The sequence below is a fragment of the Acartia tonsa genome, chromosome 9, assembly GCF_053477335.1.
Source record: "Acartia tonsa isolate MP-2025a chromosome 9, ASM5347733v1, whole genome shotgun sequence".
Classification (NCBI taxonomy): domain Eukaryota; kingdom Metazoa; phylum Arthropoda; class Copepoda; order Calanoida; family Acartiidae; genus Acartia; species Acartia tonsa.
This window is the reverse complement of record NC_137268.1, coordinates 19,074,346-19,099,050: the sequence shown is the minus strand read 5'-3', so window position 1 is coordinate 19,099,050 and position 24,705 is coordinate 19,074,346. Positions and strand designations below refer to the sequence as shown.

At 33.0% G+C, this 24,705-nt stretch overlaps 2 protein-coding genes across 2 annotated transcripts in view; one reads left to right on the top strand and one right to left on the bottom strand.

Moving 5' to 3' along the window:
* Positions 1–468: 468 nt before the first annotated feature.
* The window catches only part of LOC145328399 (uncharacterized), a 64,408-nt gene continuing 40,171 nt past the window's right edge, over positions 469–24,705 (bottom strand). The window contains exons 11-22 of the mRNA XM_080172037.1: positions 22,967–23,081; positions 22,292–22,337; positions 20,956–21,043; positions 19,865–19,954; positions 18,054–18,138; positions 15,017–15,105; positions 12,909–12,948; positions 11,960–12,024; positions 3,988–4,087; positions 3,466–3,512; positions 2,490–2,579; positions 469–644 (exon numbers count right to left, since the gene is read on the bottom strand). Coding sequence (XP_080028163.1) covers positions 578–644; positions 2,490–2,579; positions 3,466–3,512; positions 3,988–4,087; positions 11,960–12,024; positions 12,909–12,948; positions 15,017–15,105; positions 18,054–18,138; positions 19,865–19,954; positions 20,956–21,043; positions 22,292–22,337; positions 22,967–23,081 — 922 coding nt within the window. The 3' untranslated portion in view covers positions 469–577. The remainder of the gene's footprint in view (positions 645–2,489; positions 2,580–3,465; positions 3,513–3,987; positions 4,088–11,959; positions 12,025–12,908; positions 12,949–15,016; positions 15,106–18,053; positions 18,139–19,864; positions 19,955–20,955; positions 21,044–22,291; positions 22,338–22,966; positions 23,082–24,705) is intronic.
* The window catches only part of LOC145328400 (uncharacterized), a 195,123-nt gene continuing 175,247 nt past the window's right edge, over positions 4,830–24,705 (top strand). The window contains exon 1 of the mRNA XM_080172038.1: positions 4,830–4,855. The gene's annotated coding sequence lies outside the window, so the exon portion shown is untranslated. The remainder of the gene's footprint in view (positions 4,856–24,705) is intronic.

The following is a 24,705-nucleotide window of genomic DNA, read 5'->3' as shown; positions in this document are numbered from 1 at the left end:
CTTGTTATAAGGGGCTATTAAATCGCTCCTTTCAAGGAGCCAATACATCGCCCCTTGTCATAAGAGGCGATCAATTAAAATCATCGCCCCATATGGAGCGATGTCATGGAAAGGACTATACCCGATTATTTTTGTCTAAAGCTCTAAGATCTTGCAAATTGCTGATTCAGATGTGCTTCACTTTTTAGGGAATTTTTCTGCTTAGATTGGTGTTGTTTTAGTCTATTTATTCTGGTCTGAACTCTTTTGCACAACAGCTGCGAATCCGATTTATTTCTGCCTGGTTCAAACCGGATATGAACCATGACGAGAAATCTTTCCACTTCAGTTTCACTTCTGGGCAACCGCCTCTAAATCTTTCCAAGGTTTTCCGCGGTAAAGAAAATGAAAATTTAGGAGACTAGTAAAGGGCTAACGGGTTAATTCTATTTATTGCGAAAAGTTTTTGAATATATCTTACAATACATGTGTTTTCATCATAGCTTTATTTAGCTAAACATTAAGTACAATGAAAAGAACAGCAAAATTTAATAAAAGATCACATGCAATTTAAAAATTTCGTGCTCATACAATGACATTAGATATTCCAACATTGATTCTCAGGTTCAATATAGCGTCTCAACCATGGCAGAAAACTTTTTATCCTTAATACACAGAAAAAAATAAGTTTCCCGTCACAAAGTAGGTCATTTTTTTTGCATAATTTGTAAAGTTGGGTTGTAGTCAAAGTGTTCTTAATTATAACCAAATGTATAAATATACATATATGATATGGTCCATATTTAAGAACAGTTTGACTTAGTAAGAGCATTTGACTAAAACGTTACAGATAACTTTTAACAGGGATAAGGGATAGGAAACCCGGCCATAAATTAGGTCTCGGCCTGGTTTTGAAAGGGATCATGCAACTTTTACCATTTGCCTAATTTAATGACCTTACTGGCGGACGGCTCATATTGGCTACCGCTCTAAACCAATAGTGTTCTGTGATTTGGGCTTGTTTTGTATCAACCAATCACCAATTGGCGGAAATTTTAGAAGCAGACAATTCTAGAAAAAATAATGATTTGTCTGCTACGAAAAAATAAATATAAATGGTGTTAGATCACATTAGTTTAATTATTAAATCTGCTTAGAGTTAAACATTAAAAAAGGGCCATATAGAAAAAACAAAAATAACGGGATTATTTTTTTGGAAAGAAGGTAGCTACGAGTTTTCATTTGGTAGTTTATAAATTAGATGTTGTATTTTGAATTTTAAAAATTTAATACGGAATTGATACAACACCATAACCCTAATATTTGTACAATACAACACAGTACAGATCTATCATTACATAATAGTATCTAAAGAACTTGATAGAATGTTACCCAAGTGCATATTTATTTATTTATTTTGAATTTTAATTAGCAATGAAATTTTCAAATAAAATTTTTACTCATTAATAAAAATGCAAATAATACAAACTAAAATCTGTCTGAGGGAAACCCAACGATAGCTTTCTGACAGTTCAAATTACCAAAGTAAAAGATAAAACAATTTTGGGAGAGAAAAAACTTCATTTTAACAAAAGCCATTAATATATAGGTTTATAAAAAGTTATGTTTCTTACTTTAAACTAGCAACCTGAATTTGATTCTATACTTTATCTACACACACACACACAGCTTTTTCATTAGCGTTTAGGACGAACCACTGCGCCATCCCAAAACTGGTTTATTATGCCTAGGCTTGAAATAGGCCTGAAATAATATTTTCCTACGTTTCCCATCCCTTATCCCTGACTTTTAAGGAGTACGTAAAAAATGACCCTCTTTATACAAACGATTTTGATTCTAAGCCTTGCTTGAAAACAGAGGTGGATTCTTTAAAAAATTTGCCCCACTAATCGCTTACTGGGGCAAAATTGTTTTCGTGAAAAATCTACAAAAATTAAACAAAATCATAGAAGGGCTATTAACATAAGATTTTATTTAATTTTTGTAGATTTTTTATTTGATTTTAAAGGATTTTTTACGAAAACAATTTTGTCCCACTAAGCGATTAGTGGGGCATTTTTTTAAAGAATCCACCTCAGATTATTGGACAAAATAGAGCAATTGATAAAAAATTTTAAACAATAATAAGAATAAAGCCTTTTAAAGTTAAATGTCAAAAAGTTTTAAGTTTAACTACTCAACTTGCTTAATCTTGCATAGTCATACGGTAAAACGCCCCTCAGACAACCAAATATTTGATTGCACGACCATTGTCTGAAAGACCAACTGTGCATGCATGGTAATGAAATTTGAAGCCAAAGCATTTCCCCTATCACAGTAGTAGTAACATTTATCGTCTTTGATTATGACGTATATATTTCAAAAGACAAAGCATGACGATTCTTCAAAAGTTGCTGAAACACTTAGACATATAAGACTGTGTAAAATCTGGGTTCGCCAGTGGGGACATATCTTTGTGATAGAGTAGCTGCGTCCTATTTTTTATTTACCTTACATAGCTACCAGGAACATTTTTATATGCACACCCTGTACCTCGGGACACCAAGCCAATTAGATATCCTTTCCTTATGGTTCTACCCCTAAATATAATATTTATATGGACACCCTGTACCTCGGGACTATAGGATAATTAGATATCCTTTCCTTATGGTTCTACCCCTAAATATAATATTTATATGGACACCCTGTACCTCGGGACTATAGGATAATTAGATATCCTTTCCTTATGATTCTACCCCTAAATATAATATTTATATGCACACCCTGTACCCCGGGACACCAAGCCTACCCAAAATCATAAAAATGACGGTCTCTTATAACAAAGCGGTATAAAAAGAACAAAATAGTGTAATACAGTAAAAATAATTATAATATTCGTCAAGATAAAAGTTTTCTTGCAAAGTCTGAACTTGTTATCTGTACGTGAGATGTTTTAATAAAGTATGCCCTTTTAAGAGCTTAAAGTTATAAATTATTGATTGATTAACCTCAAACGTATATAATTTAGAAAAGAAATTATTTTCAACTATTTAAACTTAATAAATTATATCTATTTAATGTTTATCTAAAATCAATATTTAAATAGTTTTCTTGAACAGACAGACATATAAATCAGAGAGAAAGGGGTCAATTTCAATGGGCTGATTATTACACAAGTCCACAAAGTTTTATAATAACGTTTTCTTATTTGTTAACTTAACATCTTTGGTGACTCTAGTGAATTTTGATTGGTTGGTTAATTAAGTTGAGTATAATTCAAACGTTTTAACCACTACTTTTAATCTACAGAAGGGGTAATTTTGTGTATCATCATTTGGGATGTTACATTAATTTATCAGCCATTGTCTTATCTCTTTATCCCCCTGCGTATTAACCCAACAGAAATGGAAAAATAGGGCATAAAAAAAACATCGAACTGCTTTAGAGGGGGGAGGGGGTAAGTGGAAGAAAAATCATAATTTTTACCTTTGTCTTACATTGATGTATCTGACCAACGGACCTCCAGAATCTCCCTACAATATCAAAAAATCTTTCAGGGACGTACAGGGGGTGGGGGGTTTAAGTAAGGGGTAATTACCCTCCCAAAATTAGTAAATTTATATTAGATTTTACCCTAAACCATCCTAAATTGCCCTCCCCCAAAAAAACACCCTTAGAAAATCTTTTATTGTTGTCCTAGGAATCATTATTCGAAATATCAGACGAATAGGATGATTATATCTTACAAAAAGTTGTTGCCCAAAAAGTAAAAAATCAGCATGTTTTGAATAGACAATGGAGTTTCTGGTAACGTTTAAAGTGTTGCTACGCTTACTAAATCGTAACTAACTTTAATACGAATACTCATGCTAAGTTTGGATTCAATAGAACAATTCTAACATGCCTAAATTAACGATAAGAGCTTTTCGTTACGGAGGGACGGATGTACAAACTTTACTTTTAAATCATGCAAATATGAAAGCAGCTACTCTATAAATGATTCTTGACCTGACACGCGTCTGACCCGCCAATAATTGTTTCATCAGTCATAGGAGTTGTAGATACATACTCATATTTTCCATTCTTATACTCCAGATAATTCTTCTCTCTACAAATATATTTAATACCAAGGGTCTAAAGGGATAAGACAATAGCCGATAAATAAATGTACATCCCCAATGATAAACAAAATTGATTATTGATTATAATTTGTGATTGAAACGTTTGGACACCAACCAATCTAAATCAACAAAAGTCCCCAAAATTGTTAAGTCAACGAATAAAAAAAAATTATTATAAAACTTTGGGGACAAGTGTAATCAACAACTAAATGTCCCCTATACGGTGGGGTGTATCATGAGGAAGTAAGGGGACATTGTGCTGTTTATTACACTAGTCCCCAAAATTTGTATAATAACGTTTTCCTATTCTTTGGCTTTTGACTTCTAATTTTGATTAGCTAGTTCAATTCAATTCAATTCAAATTTATTTACCGTAAGATCCGACAAACCCCTGATCTTGGACAATTATCCTCCATCAGGACAATAAATAATATATATATAATATATTGACAATGTAAAAACAGATAATATTAAATAGTTATTACGATTTGGTTTATTAGATACATTATCACAATGCTTGCAGTTATAAGTGATGGTTTATTATTTATTTCCCATCTAATCATTATATTAAATTGACTACAATAATGATTTAAAGAATTAAATCATAATTACATAATGAATAATAATTGATAATAATGATTAATAAGCGGATAAATGCCCTGCCATGCGCTCAGGTGCAATACGTAGCCCTTATACGTAGCCCAGTAACGTCTAAACTGACCGGGCTAGGTTTGCTTGATTCACTTCACTAAGAGGTTTTTCAAATTAAAATGTCTTCCCCGGCGCACTGGGTGTCGGAAAAAATGTAAAATGTTTAAAATGGAAATGCTGAAAATGAAAATGTTTTGAGAACTATTAAAGTGAATGTGACAGTTTAAATTGTGAAAAATCTGGCAGTGACTCTACTGGTTGTGAAGTAAATAAAGCAAAATTAGCCGTGTTAAAATGACAAAATCCCTGTGTATGGTCTGCAAAAAAGGCCTGCAAAGGTCTGTTTGTGTGCCATGCCAAGTGTGTGAGGAGTATACACACCCTGAATGCTCAAATATAAGCAAGGATCTGCTCCAATATCTCATAGACGAGACAAAGGAAGGCAATGCGATTTCGTGGACATGTGCCCCGCGTCACAAGGTTGGTAAGGTCCTCCTTAACAAGATTAAGGCATTGAACAAAGATGTGGAAACGTTGAAAAAGGATATTAAAGATTTGAAAAGTGATAAAGTTAAGATTGAAGGAGATATTGTGAAAGTTGATGTAAAATGTGATAAAAACAGTAAGGATATAGCAGGAGTGAAGGAAAGTGTGAAGGCCTCCATTTTCAGTGAGCTTAGGGAGCGAGAGGAAAAGATGAACAATGTAGTGATACACGGCATCCCTGAAATTGCTGAAGATATTCCAGGGCTGGAGAAAAAGGACAAAGATATGAAAAAAGTGATAATGGTAGTGAATCAAATCATTGAAGGTGAGATTGATAAAAAAGATATTAAGTTTATCAAGCGGCTGGGTGAAAAAAATGAAGATTCTCGCCCTATTCTTTTAGGGTGCAAAAATGTAGATTTAAAATGCCAGATTTTACAAAATGCTAGAATGTTGAAAGATAGTGAACTTTATAGTGATGTTCGTGTAGGCCCTGACCTTACTGCCCAACAAAGAAAGGATGAGAAGGACCTTTTCTCTGAAGCAGCACATAGAAATGCTGAACTCAGTGCCGAGGAGGCTTTAAACTCAGAATGGAGGGTGGTGGGGGCAAAGGGGGCAAAAAGGCTGGTCCTAACAAGGAAATGGGAGGCGGAAGGGGGCAGGGGAACAAGGGGAGGGGAAACTGTGTGGAGGGGTCGAGGAAGAGGGCGGGGACATGCTCGAGGAGGGGGCGTGGGGAGGGGGTTGGGACAGAGGGAGCAGGAGAGGGACTAGGGGGTGAGGTTAAAGGTCTAAAACTCTTGTATTGCAACGCTCAAAGCATCCTGAGTAAAATTAACGACCTCCAAGCAACTTCTTGTGATATTAAACCTGATGTGATAATGATAACTGAATCCTGGTGCAATGATAAAATTAGTGATAATGTTCTGAATATAAATGGCTATGAATTAATAAGTGATCTCAGAAAAGACAGGGAGGATACAGCTAATGGAATCGGCGGTGGAATCCTGGTATATGCTAGAAATGGACTAGTAATTTTATCTGTTGACATAAATATTATATTTAATCAATATGTTAGTTTTAAAATTGTGACAAAAAATGATCTTAATGTTTTTCTTGTATATCGACCACCTAGTTGTAATGTTTTAAATAATTCTAAATTATGTGATATTGTAAAATGTGCCCCAAAGAATAGTATTTTGATTGGTGATTTTAATTTTCCTAAGATTGATTGGAATACCCTGACTTGCGATAATTATAGTAAAGATTTTATGAATATGTGTATTGACAATAATTTTGTGCAATATGTTGATTTTCCAACCCATAACAAAAATAATGTATTAGATCTTGTTTTAGCAAATAATGATTGTGTTTTAAATGTTGACAACTTAGGACCTTTATCAAATAGTGACCATGTTAACTTATTAGTAAATACTTGTGTTGATTTTAATGTTAATGAATGTAATGAAAAACAATACAAATGGTCAAAAGCCAACTATAGTGAAATGAGGACTGATCTTACCATCGTGGATTGGACCAACCTGCTTGCTGCTGATAATATTGAAGAGAACTGGGAAACTTTTAAGAATGTGATTGATAACACAGTGAAAAAAAATGTGCCATTAAGTGAAAATAAAAGTAAGAAGTCTAAACCAATCTGGTATAATGACAATATTAAAAGGCTTAAAAGAAAAAAAGTTAGATTTTATAAAAAATGGAAGCAAACACGGACTCATGAAGATGGTCAAAAGTACAAACATGCAGAAAATGAAGTGAAAAGGGCCATCAGAATAGCAAAAAAAAAGATAGAAGTGAAAATTTCAAAACAATCAGGCAATTCTGGTAAAAATACTTTTAACAAATATGTAAAATCTAGATTGTCTAAACAAACTAGTATTGGACCATTAATTGGAAATGATAGAGAAATAACTGGTGATAGTAAAAAAATGGCAGACATATTAAACAATTGTTTCAGTGATGTTTTTATTAAGCAGGACAGGCATTCTGATGATGTAAAAAATATGAATTATGATGTACCAGTAAGTGATATTGTCATTACCAAACAAATGATTGCTAAAAAGATTGACAACCTGAAATATGGCAAGGCTCCAGGACTGGATGGAATCTCTACAACTTTATTGAAAAATCTGAAGGATGAACTTTTGACCCCACTCCAGATTTTGTTTAAACAGTCGTTGAGTTTAGGCAAGGTCCCTGCTGACTGGAAAAATGCTAAAGTTGTACCTATTTTTAAGAAAGGAGCTAAAGGAGAACCTGGCAATTATAGACCAGTTTCACTTACATGTGCTATATGTAAACTAATGGAAAGTATAATTAGAGATGTGATTACAGGTCATCTAAGGTCAAATAATTTGATTAATAATTCTCAACATGGTTTCGCTGATAACAGATCCTGCCAAACTAACCTGATTGAGTTCATGGATTTTGTTACAAAATGTGTAGATGAAGGAGATGCAGTTGACGTGGTGTACCTTGACTTTAGCAAGGCATTTGATAAGATTTCTCACAAGAAGCTTATCCAAAAACTCAAATCTCATGGAATTCAAGGTGCTGTCCTTGACTGGATTGAAGAATGGCTCAGCAACAGAAAACAACGAGTTTCTGTCAATGGTTTCATGTCGGATGAGAAGGATGTTAGCTCTGGTGTTCCACAGGGCAGTGTGCTTGGCCCAATACTATTTGTAATTTATATTAATGACATAGATGATGAGGCAACAGCCATCGAATTGTTAAGAAAGTTTGCAGATGACACAAAAGGTGCTAAAGTAGTAAAAAATAAAGATGATGCTGACAAATTACAACAATGTTTGGAAAAGCTGTACGATTGGAGTAAAAAATGGAGCACGGAGTTCAATGTTAAGAAATGCAAAATAATTCATTTTGGGAAGAAAAACCCAAAATTTAAATACACAATGAATGGTGAAGAATTGGAGGTGGTTGAATGTGAAAGAGATGTTGGAGTTAAAATCACTTCAAATCTTAAACCATCTGACCACTGTACAGAGGCTGTTGGGAGAGCAAGATGGGTACTTGGACAAATAACTAGATGCTTCCATTATAGAGATAAGAATGTCTTTCTACGTCTCTATAAACAATATGTCAGACCCCACCTGGAATTTGCAAGTGTTGCCTGGTCACCCTGGTTGGCTACAGATATAGCAGCTATCGAAAATGTTCAAGTTAAAGCAATAAATATGATTTCTGGAATGAGCAATAAAAGTTACCCTGAAAAGCTGAAAGAGTTAAATATTTGGAGCCTTGAGAAACGAAGAACTATGTTTGATATTATACAAATGTATAAAGTTACTCATAAAATAGGTGATATTAATTGCAGTGTTCAGTATACAGGTTCTAACAGGTCTGGTGTAGTTACTAGACACCAGATAGATCCTCTTAATATAGTGAAAGAAAGAAGTAACCTGGAACTAAGAAAAAACTTCTTTACTGTAAGAGTAGCAGATACTTGGAACAAAATTCCAAGTGATATGAAAAACATTTTGCCAGAGCACAAGTTTAAAAAGAGTCTTAAACAGTGGATGAATGATAGAGCAGACCTTACGAGAAACTGAAATCTTCGCCAGAGCCTTACACAGAGGACACTGAAGATAATCTCTACAAGTATACCCAAGTAGTAAGAGGCTGGAGCGCGCACTGAATGACGGTAGTGCACTATTGCTGGCCGATGCGCTAGGCTAATTTGAAATGATTGGGCGCTGTTATTTCAATCAAAAAATAATAAAATCCGCTATTGTGTTTCCGTAGGTTCCCTATACCCCCAGCTTTCTCAGGCCCCCTCCGCCATTGGTTCTCTCCCACCGCCGTGACACGCCACTAGATGCATCCTCAAAAAATAAGGTTAATACAATTAAAAGGTCCAAGGACCAAAAAATAACGTTATCGGTAGAAGGCACAATCATTTCACTGAACGAAAATTCCCAAAATAACAACAACAAGAATAAGATAGGATTAAGATTAAGATAGGATTAAGATTTGCGATAGGATTAAGATTTGCGAGGTTAAGAATTAAGAATTAAGAATTGCGAGGTTAAGAATTAAGAATTAAGAATTGCGAGGTTAAGAATTAAGTTTTCCGGAGACTAAATCATGATAGGAATAAATTTTAGGATATTAAGATTAAAGTTAGTTAGGATTAATGTAAAGATAAAATAAGTACCTAGGATATTAAGATTGAAGTTAGGATCAATGTAAAGATAAAGATAAAATAAGTACCTAGGAGGGGAAGTTCAAGAAGTTAAGATTTACGGAGAATGAGATTCCCGAAGAACTTAGTAATAAAGAATAAGAATTTTTAAGAAGGTAGATAGGTACCTAAAAACTTAAATCTTCACAAAAATCTTTACAAAAATACTAAGAAGTTTTAAGAAGTTTTTGAGGAGTTTATATATGCCGGAAAGAAAAGATTTGTTTAAAAGAAGGTGTATCAACTTTTTTTTTTATGGCTAGCCGGTTCTTTTAGTAAGTAGTAGATGTAAAATTTTTCATAGAATTCAGATATGCAATCGGTTTTTTTGTAGACCTCTTATTTTTTAAGTAATTTAAGTTTTTTAAAAAAATAATTAAGTCGGTTTTAAGGTACTAAAACGCAACAAAATAAAAGAAGAAAATGGCCAGTAAGAACAAAAATAGTAAGATCTTTAATTTGACACCTTACTTTTAAAATTCTTTTGAGTAATTATTGAAAAATCTATTTTTTTAACCTCGGTTTAATAAAAACTTTAGACCTAAATATTTTCTCAAACAGACATAAAAAACATGGGTTCATATATACCTTTAGAATCAGAAAAATATTACGAATCCATTGTAAGCAAAATTGAAAAAAAGTAAAAAAATAAAAAAATATAAAAATGGCCAATTGTATTTTTTGTTCTGGCAACACTATTGTCTTCCCTTTTTTACCCCCTCTTTACCCCCTCTATACCCCCTTCCCATTTTTATACCCAATTCAAAAGTTAAGACGTTGCCTGTACAATATAATATGATATTTTCATATAATTCCTTTTATTGTAGTTTATATACTATATTGTAAACTTTTTTTGTCAATTTTGCTTACAATGGATTCGTAATATTTTTCTGATTCTAAAGGTATATATGAACCCATATTTTTTTACTTGTGAAATGATAAAATTGAGTTCAAAGTTTTTATTCCCGTGGGTTTAAAAAAATAAATTTTTTCAATAATTACCTGACAGAATTGAAAAAGTAAGGTGTCAAATTAAAGATCTTACTATTTTTGTTCATAATGGCCATTTTCTTTCTTTTTTTTGTTGCATTTTAGTACCTTAAAATCGACTTAATTTATTTTTTTAAAACTTAAATTACTTAAAAAATAAGAGGTCTACAAAAAAAACCGATTGCATATCTGAATTCTATGAAAAATTTTACATCTACTACTTACTAAAAGGACCGGCTAGCTATAAAAAAAAAGTTGATACAACTTCTTTGATATAAAAAAAGTTATTGAAAATGCTTAAGAATGTTTAAAAATGTTTAAAAATGCTAGTAAGAACATCTAAGGGCAACAAGAGGCTAGAGTAGGAGGTGAATTATGCGGCCGTGACCTCAACCCGTCAAATCCTGCAAAGATTAATCTTTTCTGGAAGCATAAAATAAATAATTTGTTAATTATTTGTTAATTAAGTTCATTAAGTTGAGTGTCCAAATGTTTAATGTTTAAGTTCATTAAGTTCATTAAGTTGAGTGTCCAAATGTTTTAACCGCTAATTGTAATTGCCAGAAGGGGTAATTTTGTAAATCACCATTGAGGATATATATTCATTTATCGGCCATTAAATTATCCATTTAGATCCCTGGTTTTTCTTCTTTATTGATTATCAATTTTAGATTATTTAGCAGGATGTGGGTTATTTACACTTTAATTACCTGGCTTAGTCATACGGACAGACAAATTTTTAGCCAATATATGTACCTTTTGAAAAAGTAGTTTCTTCAAACCTGTTACTAAAAATATACTTTTTCGAATTTAAGTCTTATGCTGACCTAAAAAGTTACTTTAGGGGCCTAGAAATACATGTACAAAAATTTATCTCTCTATCTCTACTGACTACCTAGCGCCAGGCCTCTAAAAAAGGCCATTTTTGAGCAAACAAAAATTTAAAATGCATGTCGCGAGTTCTGTTTTTTAACATTTTTCAGTAATTTTTTTTTTAGAAAACTGACCGGCGCTAGTTGTAGAGTAGACTTTGACAAAAAAAAATTGGATATCATTTGGCCTTATATGTTTCAGATGAAATATGCATAACAGCTAAAAACCTGCCTATTGCTGAGAAATTGTTAAAACCTCCGTGCTACCGTTATTTGTTGATTTTTTAGAGGCCTGGCGCTAGGTAGCCAGTTGAGATAGAGAGATGAAATTATGTACATTTTGTATAGGCTTTTAAAGTAAGTTTTTAGGTCAGTAGAAGAAATAAATTCGAAAAAGTGTATTTTGAGTAACAGGTCTATTGTCAAGTTTCAAATTCATGTAGGTTTGACTTTTAAATAGTGTTTAACAATGTGTATACTTTAGACTAGACTCAATAAATGTAAATACACGTTAATATTATGGCGAGGGAAAATTATTGCATAATTGAACTAGATATTTCTAACGATAAGAACTATCCGATATGGACGTACGGACGGACCTAATTATAGGGCAGCTTTGCTTTTAATAAACTTACACTTGTGCGCGGCCAGCCAACTGTCCTCCACAAATATCAAAGTGAGGCGTGTAGAAGTCATCTACCTTATAAAGTTTATATTATTATGACTCAGAGAGTGACGGGACAATGGGCTGTTTATTACACTAGTTCCCAAAGTTTTAAATTAATGTTTTCTTATTTGTTGAAGACTTTACTAAATTCTGATTGGTTGGTTTATCAAGTTGAGTGTTCTAACGTTTCAACCACTAATTCTAAGAAGGGGTAATTTTGTGTATCATCATTTGGGTTGTACATCAATTTATTGGCTATTGTTTTATCCCTTTAGATCCCTGATTATTTACTAGTAGGGTTACCAAGGAAGTGCAAGCTTTTTTTTTAAAAAGATGGGGGGGGGGGAGGATAAGGGGTCTCAAACGTAGGGCATCAGATTGTTGTCAGGAAGGTGATTAGTTTGAATCTCGGCCCAAACATAACCAAAGACGTTAAAAAATAGTTCCTACTGCTGATATGATATGATATGCTACATAGATAGTTAGTTATGCCTTGGCCAAAAACAGGCGCAATTTGTTAGGTTAGGATAAGGCGTTGTGTATTTTCAATAAATAAATAAATCATAAACGTACGGAAGGGGGATGTAAGTTATATTGAAATTTGGAAGGACTGCCTTTCTTTCTTCATCACCTTAAGGCAACACACCCCATGTTAAACCACTGTGCCACTAAGTACAATATTTTAAGCAAAGCCACTATATAATAATAAACATATTGATGTATGGAATATTTTATTTATTGCATCGTATCATTCCGCGAACATCAAAATGAAAAGTTATTTATTTTATGTTTTTTTTTGATATTCATGGAAAATTGTCTGTAATACGATGTTATACACGATTTTTCGTTTTTGCTTAGAACCGGTTTTACTCCAGCGGATATAACTCGGTTTCGAAGCTATACTGGAAAATTGTTACCTTGTTCATAAAGTTATAACAGTCTTTATCATACAGTGTTCTAAAATTAAACAGAATTTTTTATTTTTAAATTAATATAGCACGTACAGAGCTTCCCAAGCCAGTAGTGGTGAGCCAGATCGAGGTGAGCCACCCCGATCTGGCTCACCACTAAAATGATTTGAAGATCCAGCTCAGGTTAGGTAATATTTGGTACTTGGTAGCACCGCAGAGTTAGAGTACTTTGGCAAAGTTACAATTTATTTTTAAAATACTGAGAGGCGGGGGGGGGGGTTATCAGTGTACAAAAGGTACTTTGTGTGAAAACACCAGTTAACGTTTCCTAAGCCTTACATTGTAATATTATATCTATTTAAGGCGTAGAAAAATTCTAACTTCTAGGTTAGCCAAGAATTTTTTATATTATTTTAGCTTTCTTACATACTAAATAACAACGAGAAAACAATAAATTATATAGTTGCTATTCTATTAAATGTAGGTTGAATGAATTCTTTTTATCTAGGTTAACTTTGGCTCATATTTTACAATATGTTATAACGAAACTATTAGAAAAGAAATAAATAGTTTAAAATTTGATGTTTTTTTAAAAACATAAAAACCCATAAGAAAAAAAGCCATAAAATGAATTTGATAAAAAAAAAACATAGAATGAGGGGTTAATGGACTGTAAATAAATTTGGTATTTCCCTTTTTTTCTCATTTTTTCTCATTTGTTAGCCTAAAAACTTTAGGTGCTTGATCAGTTGGTACAAAGTTGATTAGATGTCAAAATGCAACTACAGGGGTAGTTTTGTTTTCATAAATGGGGTTGTAAAACAATATATTAAAATTATCGGATAAAAAATTAAACAAATTAACAAATTTTTGCAAAAAAAAATTTCATTGAAGAAACATAACTAAATATTTTGTAAATGAAATAAAAGAATTGCAATTGTATTATTATCATTTTATTTTTAAATGAAAGTAAAAACATATGTAAACAGGAAAATTCTTAAATAAAGTCCAGATATGTTTTTTAATGAATGGATAGAAAAAAATAAGGAATAATGGATGTAGAGTATACGTGGATACTATGACAGGAGTCTTTTGGTAATTTTTATTTAGGTTGGGTAAACAGAAAAGGGGGGGGGGGAGATCGTTATTTTAGCCCGCTACAACATCACTTTATTAGAGAACATAAAAATCTGGTGTAAGATCAAAGTAATAATAAATCCATTCAAGAAATACCTCCAAAACAAAGCATAGCTTTTTGAAGAAAAAATTTATATTACACAGGAATCAATCAAATTAGAATATTCTATTTTTGTTGATTTCAGAAAAGAGATAGAAAAGTTTAAATATAAGAATAAAATAGGAAACAGAAAAACTAAGTTGTTTAAAGATTAGACAAACGACTGCTACCAACAAAGAAACAGATAATTTGACATCATACATCATATAGATTATGAAATAGAAGCAGCTTATAGTGCATATAAAAAATATGACGTCATACAATACAAATGACCAGAGATATGCCAGTTTAAATTTTAATTGTAAATTGACATCAAGAATTTTTACTCTGTAAGTTTAATTTTCTGCATTTTTTCTTTCTTGTATAAATTGCGCAATTCTAGTGGCACTTTTAATTTTAGTCTAAAATAAAAGAAAATTCTTTGGCTAGCTGGTAAATTGGGAGGATGTCAGTACGCTCCTACAAAATAGATAGAACTTCCCTGGACCTCTAAGAATCTTTAATTAATGTAAATCTGATGCACAGATTGATCCTTTATTAACAAAAAGCTTTGATGATATTAATGTCATTTTGATTATTGGCAAACAGGATGAAAGGGAACAATGGGCTGTTTATTTTAGTCCCCAAAGTTTTATAATAACGTTTCTTATTTGTTGGTTTTACAACTTAAGTCACTTTTATTGAAATTAGAATGGTTGGTTTATTAAGTTGGGTGTCCAAACGTTTCAACCACTGATTATCATCTACAGAAGAGGTAATTTATGTGTTTTATTATTGGAGATACACATCTATTTAATGGCTTTTATCTTATCCCTTTAGATCCTTGATTTTCCAATGAAAATGGAGATGACGCCTGGTGGTATGATTAAATGTTTACCTTGGCTTAGTTTCTCTTAATTTATCATCAATTCTATCTCGTTTAACAAAACAATCAGCATTGCAGTAACCCCATCCTCCATTCTTAGTCTAAAATAATAGACATGATATATATAGATGGTCCATCTGACCCCATTATTCGTCAAAGATAAAAAAAGGAAATTTTAGCAGACAAACACTTTTATAATGCTCATTATGCTTATGCAATAAAAAACAGCCCTTTCTCACTCAAATCTGTACACTTTCCAACCAATAGTATGGCCGTGGTGCTCCTCAACTGCTTTCCTCTTGGCTGATTTAGAGAGTGTTTCTCTAGATTATCCCTAATTCTAGAAGAAAAACAATTTTTAAAAGCGAAGCTTTGCTATAATTAGGGTAGGTCCATCTGTCTGTCCGCCCGCCCGTCCGTACCGGTTAGCTCTTTTCGTTAATTTAGGCATTTTAGAATTGTCCTATCGATTTTAAACTTTGCATAATGCTTCCTATAACAGTTAGGTACAAATTAGAAAGATTAGCAACTCTTTAATCGTTACCAGAAAGTCCGTACGTCCATTTAAATCATGCTTATTTTTTAACATTTTGACAACATTTTTTATATGATATAATTATCCTATTCATTTGATTTTTGGAATAATGATTCTAAGGACAACAAGGTACAGTAATATAAGTTATAGCAACTCTATAATAAAATCCTAAAGATGAACGTATGTTGCTTAAATTCTGAAACTCTACAAGAGTTATTGTTCGTTTGTCCTTTTTTTATTTTAGAGCTTCGCTTTTATAGATGTTGCCATCCTTGTTTTTATCATAAATATCTCAAGGATATCAATATTCCTAAAAGTGAAGTTCAGAAACAAAATTATGAATTGACTAAGCTTACAATATTGGAGATTCAATTATTCTAAAATTGTTAAAAATATAATATGACTGATTCTTGACTTTTGAGAAGTAATTCTAGATATGCTACGCTTACAACACCATATCAAGTTGTTTTATGAAACTATTCTTAAAAAACACCAGTCTTCACTTAATTTTTAATGGTGTTTGTTTACAAATTTTATCTTCTGGTACAAATCCCTTTTTCCCTGTTGTACATACTTATTATTATTAAATTCATTTAACTACGATTATCCATCTTTAGATATCAGTGTCACCTAGAGATTATACTACACATAATACCGCGTAGAATTATATTATTGATTAACCTATCATGCCGCGTAGAATTTTATTTCTTGCGCGTGGAGATTTTTATAGACATTAATAGTACAGTTGTGCTTAAAGATTAGGATAATAATAATCTATATTTAAGTTCTATTAAAATTAATACGCGATTATTTAAGTGAAATCGAATATATTAATGGGAACAATCCAAACAGGAATTACACAATTGGTGGAAAAGGAAACTAATGGATTAAAACTGCTACAATTCTTTTATCACAAGAAAACGACGACCATCGACTTTGTTGGACTGAATTTTGATTGGTTGGTTTATTAAGTTTCAACCAATAATTATCATATACAGAAGGGGTAATTTTGTGTGTCATCATTGGGGATGTACATCAATTTATCGGCCATTGTCATCATTTTCCCTATAGATCCCTGCATTTCAGTTTCAAAAAAGAAAAAGTAAATTAATTTTTGGGAAGGTGGTTTTTTTCAAGGTGTGATTTTTCTAAAGAAGATAAAGTATAGAATAGAATCCAGGTAGAAGAATCTGCCTGGCTAGCCTGTAATAAAATTGGAACTTTTGAAGGGCCCAAAAGGACAATTGGCTTTCAGCAAAATCACATGTTTTCCAAAATCTTTTTGATTTAATATTCAAATTAAATGCATTTTTCAATCATTTACCAACAGCCAATCGTCCTCGCATCTTGCTTTCTTTCTCAAATTCACAATGGATTTAAACTTTATTTTATGTGCAAAGCCATACAAAATTTTAGAAAGAAAATTATTTGAAAACATTTTTACAAAAATATTGGTCTCAGCATTTATATTATAGGTTGCTCTCCTATGATTGTTTTCAAACATCTGATATATACATACTAGTGGCTACATCCAGATCTTGAGGTTGAGGGGGTTGGGGGGAGGAAGGGGTTGGACCAATAACACTGGCTCTTATAATTGTAATTGTGGTCAATCATACTTATCAATATGGTTTAGATTTATCAGTAACTTTTCATCTTTGTCTAAATCGTCCAAGCATGTAATGCTTGATTCACCTCCATGAGAGGTGTGTACGTGGTGTGTCTTGCTTAGTTAGACACCAGTTTTTGAAGGGTCATAGAGTACCTTCTATTCACTACAGATAAAGTGGACATTTGATAAAAGTTTAACACTAATTTTTTATAACAGCTTTGAAATATAAAGGTATGTAGATATAACTATTATTTAACAAGATATATTAGATTTTAATTAAAATTAAATTATTTTAGTTTTGTCCAACTAGTCATTGTGATCTGTACTTGAATATAATTTTCTTTACTGCGCATGTCAGAGATTCTTTCAAATTTCCCAGAAATAATTAGGGTTTTCATTTCTATTTCTCCTTATTCTATGGATTTTTCTTACGAGGGTAGAGGTACCCTCTCCCAAAGTAGTTATATATTTAAACCACCCTGGACCAATAAGAAGCTTTAATATATAGAAAAACTAAATGAGTCAAGTGCACAGACATCCTATTTCTTTTAAATAAGGATCTTTTAGTGAAGCGCTGGAAAGTGTCATGTGTGACATCATAAAAATACATCCTAGAAGGAGGAATGAGAGGTAGTGGGACAAAGTGTCTCAAAAATCAGCTTTGTGACGTCATATAAATAAGGGAGATAAGGGAAAGAAATCTCTTTAAAAAGATATATATAATCACTCATTTTTATGACGTCACATGGCTGATTTTTGAGACACTTTGTCCCGCTACAATGAGGGGAGAAGAGGGAAAGAAAAACCCTAAAAAAGAGATGGATATAGACGTATTTTTATGACGTCACTCATGACACTTTCCAACGCTTCTCTTTTAGTGTTATGATAAAAAAATGACTTGCCTTGCACCACCCATACTCCCCTGGTCCATCAACAGCATAACATTTCTCATTTCCTACAGCTGCAACATCTGCTGCTTGAGTCATTCTAAACAATCAGCTTTTAGTGCCTAGTAAAAAAAATGACGTCATACAATACAAATGACCAATGATAAGCCAGTATATGTAAATTACAGTTCCATTGGAATTCAGTCCACATGGGATTCAACCCACGGAATTCAGCCCAGCGGGATTCAACCCAACGGTATTCAGCCCACACGGGATTCAACCCACTGGATTCAGCCCACCCGGAATTCAGCCCACATGGGACTCAACCCACGGAATTCAGTCCATACGGGACTCAACCCACGGAATTCAGTCCATATGGGACTCAACCCACGGAATTCAGTCCATACGGGACTCAACCCACGGAATTCAGTCCATACGGGACTCAACCCACGGAATTCAGTCCATACGGGACTCAACCCACGGAATTCAGTCCACACGGGATTCAACCCATTATATATCTAAAATTACCAGTTTTCAAAAATATTTTTTTTTAAATTTGAGAACTAAATTTTTAGAAAATTTAAAAAAAAGTTTTGAAAAAAGTTTATGTAAATTTTTTTTACTGTAGAAATTATTTTATAAAATATGCTTTATATATTCAGTCCACACGGAATTCAACCCAATATATATATAAAATTCTCAGTTTTAAAAACAAAAAATTTTTTTTCAAATTTGAGAAACAAATTTTTAGAAAATAATTCTTTTTTCTCAAATTTTTTTATAAAGCATATTTTATAAAATAATTTCTACAGTAAAAAAATTTACATAAACTTTTTTCAAAACTTTTTTAAAAAAAATTCTAAACATTTTGTTCTCAAATTTAAAAAAAAATATTTTTTTTCAAACTGGTAATTTTACATATATAATGGGTTGAATCCCGTGTGGACTGAATTCCGTGGGTTGAGTCCCGTATGGACTGAATTCCGTGGGTTGAGTCCCATATGGACTGAATTCCGTGGGTTGAGTCCCGTAAGGACTGAATTCTGTGGGTTGAGTCCCGTATGGACTGAATACTGTGGGTTGAATCCCGTGTGGGCTGAATACCGTGGGTTGAATCCCGTGTGGGCTGAATACCGTTTGGCTGAATCCCGCTGGGCTGAATTCCGTGGGTTGAATCCCGTGTGGGCTGAATTCCAATGGAACCGTAAATTACAATCGACCACTGGTATAACGTATACTGGCCTATCATTGGTCATTTCTATTGTATGACGTAATTTTTTATTAGACACTGATTCCATCCCAAAATTTTTATCCTTGATTTCTGAAAGAGTAGAAATATGCGGGTAAATAATAATTTAAATCAGAGGTGTACGCAGAATTAAGGTATAGAGTGGTGTATCCACCCCACCCCCCTCCTTGAAAATAAAGCCCCTTAGGTGTCCTCTCCGCACCCCTTTACACCCACTTGACAAGGGTCTACACCCCCCTAGTATGAGTTTGATATTGAAGAGACCCCTAGGGAGGTGTATACATCCCCCCTGACAGTAAAATAATTTCCTTCTTGATTTCTGTATTACACCCGGCCCCTTAAAACCCACAACTTTCTCGATTTTGGTATCAGTGGGGTGTCAAAATTTTCGTCACGCACTTCCTTGCCTATAACCTATACTTCATATCTTTTCTATGTATGTGTTTTTTCCCCTTCCCTTTCTCTTTCCCTTTACTATAACGTCAATAGGATGGGTAGGCCGAAAGCTGTGACATCTATCCCCATTTTCCTAGGGAACTAAACACAGCTTCACTATTGTTTCAAAAAATTATATAACCTAAAACGTTGAACTCCACCAAAGAATTTGAAAAATCTGTCACATTTTTGAGATTGTGGAGAACCAAACATTGAACAATTTCCTTGGCACCTAAAAACCAAATAATTTGACCAACAATTACGGTAATATTCATTTAAATTGTATGGATATATATTTGTCAGTGTCGAATGTACTAATGACATATAATTCAAAAAGTATGAACGTGTAAAGGCAAGTATCAGATCTATTTGACATATGTTAAGAAATATTGGATGAACTTTTGCCAGAGTTGGTTGTATTTATGATATGAGAAAAATGAAGAAAACATTTTGCCAAAATTACATCTACTGTAAATTTGTTTGATATGTCAGTACTATGGCCCTATAATGTTTAGAAATTCATGAGAAAATGCTAACAAGCAAAATAGGTAACGTAACAACTAGTATTTATGTAATTTTTATATTTTTTGGACTAAATACAAGCCTTTGATAGAATTCTTGAAACATGTCGATCGTTTTCACATTGACTTAAAACTTATTTTTACAAAAAATTACAAAAGATTTGTTTTTTCCTATACCTATGTATTAAACTGTTTAAAGCGTTTTCATTTGCTTTGAAGCTTGAAAAAACAAACTCTGATTTTTTACTCCCTTTTTCGTATTTAAACTAAAAACAACAGTGGATGGTCAACTCATTTTTGACTCAAGGCTTAGGTGTATAATTTATTTTCTCGTATTCATTCGAATCCGGTGGAAAGGAACCGGTTCTCATCCACACGAAAAAACTATGTCTGGCATCGTATTATATCCAGCTTTCTACGAATAACAAAAATGTACAATCATAATATTAAAACCAATTTTTTAACCCGTGCCTTCGGCACCTCGGGGCTAAAAAACTGTATTTAATCTTATAATTTTCCATTTTAATATCCGCGAAAGCTGTCTATAATACGATGCGATAATAGAGCTTTCCGTGGATATTAAAAAGATTAAATAAAACCAGTTTTTGATACAATACTATGCATGATTTCTTAGTATGGCTAAGATCCGGTTCTAATCCAGCGGATATCAATTGATTTCGAAGCCATACTGGAATATTATTTATTTTCTTACCTGGAGAAAATATCAGGTCCTCTATGGTTAGTCCAACACTCCGCACGATGTTGGGAAAAATCCATTGACGCAAAAGTGCCAAAACCTGCCTCAATAGAGTTTTTAGCATTGCATATTATCTATATAATCTTAAGGAATAAGGCAATGGCCGATAAACTATTGTAAATCCCCAATGATGCTACACAGAATTATCCTTCTTTAGATGATTAGACACTTAACTTAATGAACAAACCATGAAATTCAACTAACCCTTAACGGTTGGTTGGGGGGGGGGGGGGGGCGTTGAACGCACCCCCCCCCCCCTCCGTTTTTTTAATTTCTATCTCATTTTCTGTGAATGAAAGATAAAGAGCCCAAACTGCGTGACTTTTTAAGTATGGGTATGACACATAACTGAGAGTTGGAATTTTTTGAATATCTCCATCCTGGCGGGCACAGGATGCCAGCAAACCTGGCAGGGTAATCCAGGTAAAGAGCAAAATATTTTTTTTTTACTAAAAAAAAGCATTTTATCATACCAAAATACTAAAATATCCTCTAGAAGTATCCTTATATGAAATACAGGTGTTCAAGTCACTTTCAGGTTCCAGGTCTCCAGAAATCTTTAAAAGGCTCCTGGAGCCGCAATTTTTGGGTTAGAGACTTCAAATTTTAAACTTAAGGTTTTCTTACATGTCTTCATAACGTATTAAAATTTCATAAATACCCGCCGCCGTTTTCCCGCCGACCACCGACTGCGGCGGCTGGAAGCTGCCAAGTACAGCTGCGGCCGCTGAAATTTATATTTTGATATTTCTAATGTAAAATTTACATAAAGATAAACATTTTCTGCAAAAAAAATGTTCTTCTATCTTCAATAATAAGAAAATTACAGACGTTTGAAATTTTTAAGTAAAAAAAGACCTAAAAACAAAGGTTGTTAAATTAATAAAAGTGTGAAGGAAGCGAAAATTGACTTAGACTTATGAAAGGTCGGAAATTCATTATCAACCAGGGGACTTGAACAAAAAAATTTAGCTCTCTAGCTCTAATAGGAACTGAGATAATAAGGGGGGGCGTTGAACGCCCCCTCCCCCCTCCTCGACCGATTAAGGTGCGGCAAGGGGCCCGACTGTAAAGGGTTAAAGCTCCCAATGTTGTTAAGCCAACGAATAAGACAACGTTATTATAAACTAGTTAAATAAGCAGTCTAATGTCCCCTCCCTCCCTGTGCAAATGTAAGTACGTCTGTGTTTTCTTTCATCAAACTCACACACATCCTGTTACTTTTAAATAAGGATGATTGATGACTATTTAAGTGTCTTATCAATATTATGAGCAAACTCTTATTTTCCTGTAACATATGCATCAACATTTTCATCCCTCACTGCCCCCAAGCAAATCTAAACAAAATTAAGAATAGTTATTTCTCGCATCGTATTATAAACAGCTTTCCTTCGGCACCTCGGGGCTAAAAAAACTGGTTTTAATCTTATGATTGTAAATTTTTATATTCGTAGAAAGCTGGATATAATAAGATGCTTGCCATAGTTTTTTCGAATGGATGAGAACCGGTTCCTATACACCTACGAGAAAAACATTTCAATTTACTTCTTTAAAAATAAAACAGTATTGGGTCGCTGTTAGTTTAAGACACTAGAAACACTTGAGGAGGGGAGAGGTGAGTTTGGGATGGTGATAGTGCCCTATCTGAAATAGTTATAAACTTTCCCAGGACATATAAGAAACTTAACTGTAAAGGAGAACCATGTCGGTTCAGCGGTTAGCAAGATCTTAATCTACAGGCACTAAGACACTAATACCGGGTTCTGCTACTTTTATACAAGTTAGTATGGCATTGCATTCTAGATTTAAACCAAATTATTTTCCTGTGAAAAATGTGTACTTACAGAAGCAGCTTATGGTGTATATAAAAAACAATGACGTCATACAATACAAAGGACCAATGATAGGCCTATGTATTGTATAACGTCATTTTTATAGGGCACTATAGGCTGCTTCGTATACTTACAGGCATAATTCTGCCGGGTTCAAATATGATTCTTGTTTCAGACTTGATGAGGGCCATGTCGAATGGTCCGGCCAGCTGATTTATTCTGTAGAGACGGATACGTGCGGTTGGCTGCCTGAAATACGTAGATTTCATTCAGTAGTGTGCACAGGGTTTCACCAGGAGGGTGTACCAGAAATTTGTTTCACCTCTTTACGATTTTTGACACCCCTTTAAAAACTCCAATCAACTTTGGTGTTTTTTTATTAACAGGCAGGGGGGGGGGGAGAGGTTGAAATTAGTTATAAATATATCAATTAGTAGTATGTAATTTTAATTTGTATATTATAATTAGGTATGAACATATATTAACAAAATGTTCTATTAAAGTTTTAATGACACAATAACGTAAATGATTAAAATTAATGATGTGGGTAAATGACCGTACCTTTAATTCTATTTAATTAGTACAATTATACGGATTTAATTATTATAAAACTTTGTATTTATAAACTTGTGAATATAACTTCTGTGTTATTGGGTTAGAAGCGAAGCTTCTCAACTGTTGAAATTGGGTGATGTCCGTCCGATGTGTCCACAGTATATTGATTAGTTTCTTTTTGGGTATTCAGCAGAGATACGCTACAAAGCGTAATATTATCCTTGTTTTCATTTAAACATTTCATTTTAAAATGAAAGAAATCATGCACGTAAACAAATCATAATTTTTTTAAAACTATTATTTTTACAAGCGATTCTTGCATATTCTTCCCTAGAGTAATATGCGAAAAATCAAAATGCGCAAATGACATTTTTTATCTTTGTAACCACTGAACCGAGGAGGTTGTACTTCTCAGAGAATATACCTACTGTTCAAGAGGGGGTTCTAAGCTATTTTCAGGGTGGGAGATAACTCCCTTTCTAATAAATTGTCCCCAGAAAAAATATTAAAAACATTTTTAATTTTAATTTTAAAATTTAGAACAAAGGGTAAAATCCCTCATTATTCACCTTTAGTGGTGAACCGAAAAGGAAGGGGCTAAAAATAAAAAAGTCCTGCAATAAGTAATCTCTCGGCTGCTATAAGAGCTAGTAAATATGTTCTAAATATATATTGTAGGATTTAAAATACTGTATAACTGTACAGTGAATTGTAAATCACAAATAATTAATTATTAAATCTTTAGTTTAAAACTATAAATAGTATATAATCTGTTTTTAACAATTTATTAATAAACTTTGTTATTTTTGTAACAAGTTTTACATTGACTGTTCTTTTTAAAAATATCATGTTTTTAAAAAAACAAAGCTTTTTTATTATAGGAAACTTAAGTGATAAGACAATGGACGATTAATTGATGTACATTCCTAATTTTTATAAACAACATTACCCCTTCTGTAGATTAAGATTAATTATGGAAATGTTTGGACACTGATGATTTGTACAATCTAAGCAAAAGCTTACAAGTGAGGGAACTTGTTTATAACATGTTGGGAACCAGAGGTTGATTCTTAAAAAAAATTTGACCCACTAATCGCTTAGTGGGGCAAAATTGTTTTCGTGAAAAAACCTCCAAAATCACATAAAAAATCTACAAAAATTAAATTAAATCTTATCTTAATAACCCTTCTATGATTTTGTTTAATATTTGTAGATTTTTTATGTAATTTTTGAGGATTTTTCACGAAAACCATTTTTGCCCCACTAAGCGATTAGTTGGGCAATTTTTTTTAAAGAATCCACCTCAGTATGAATTACA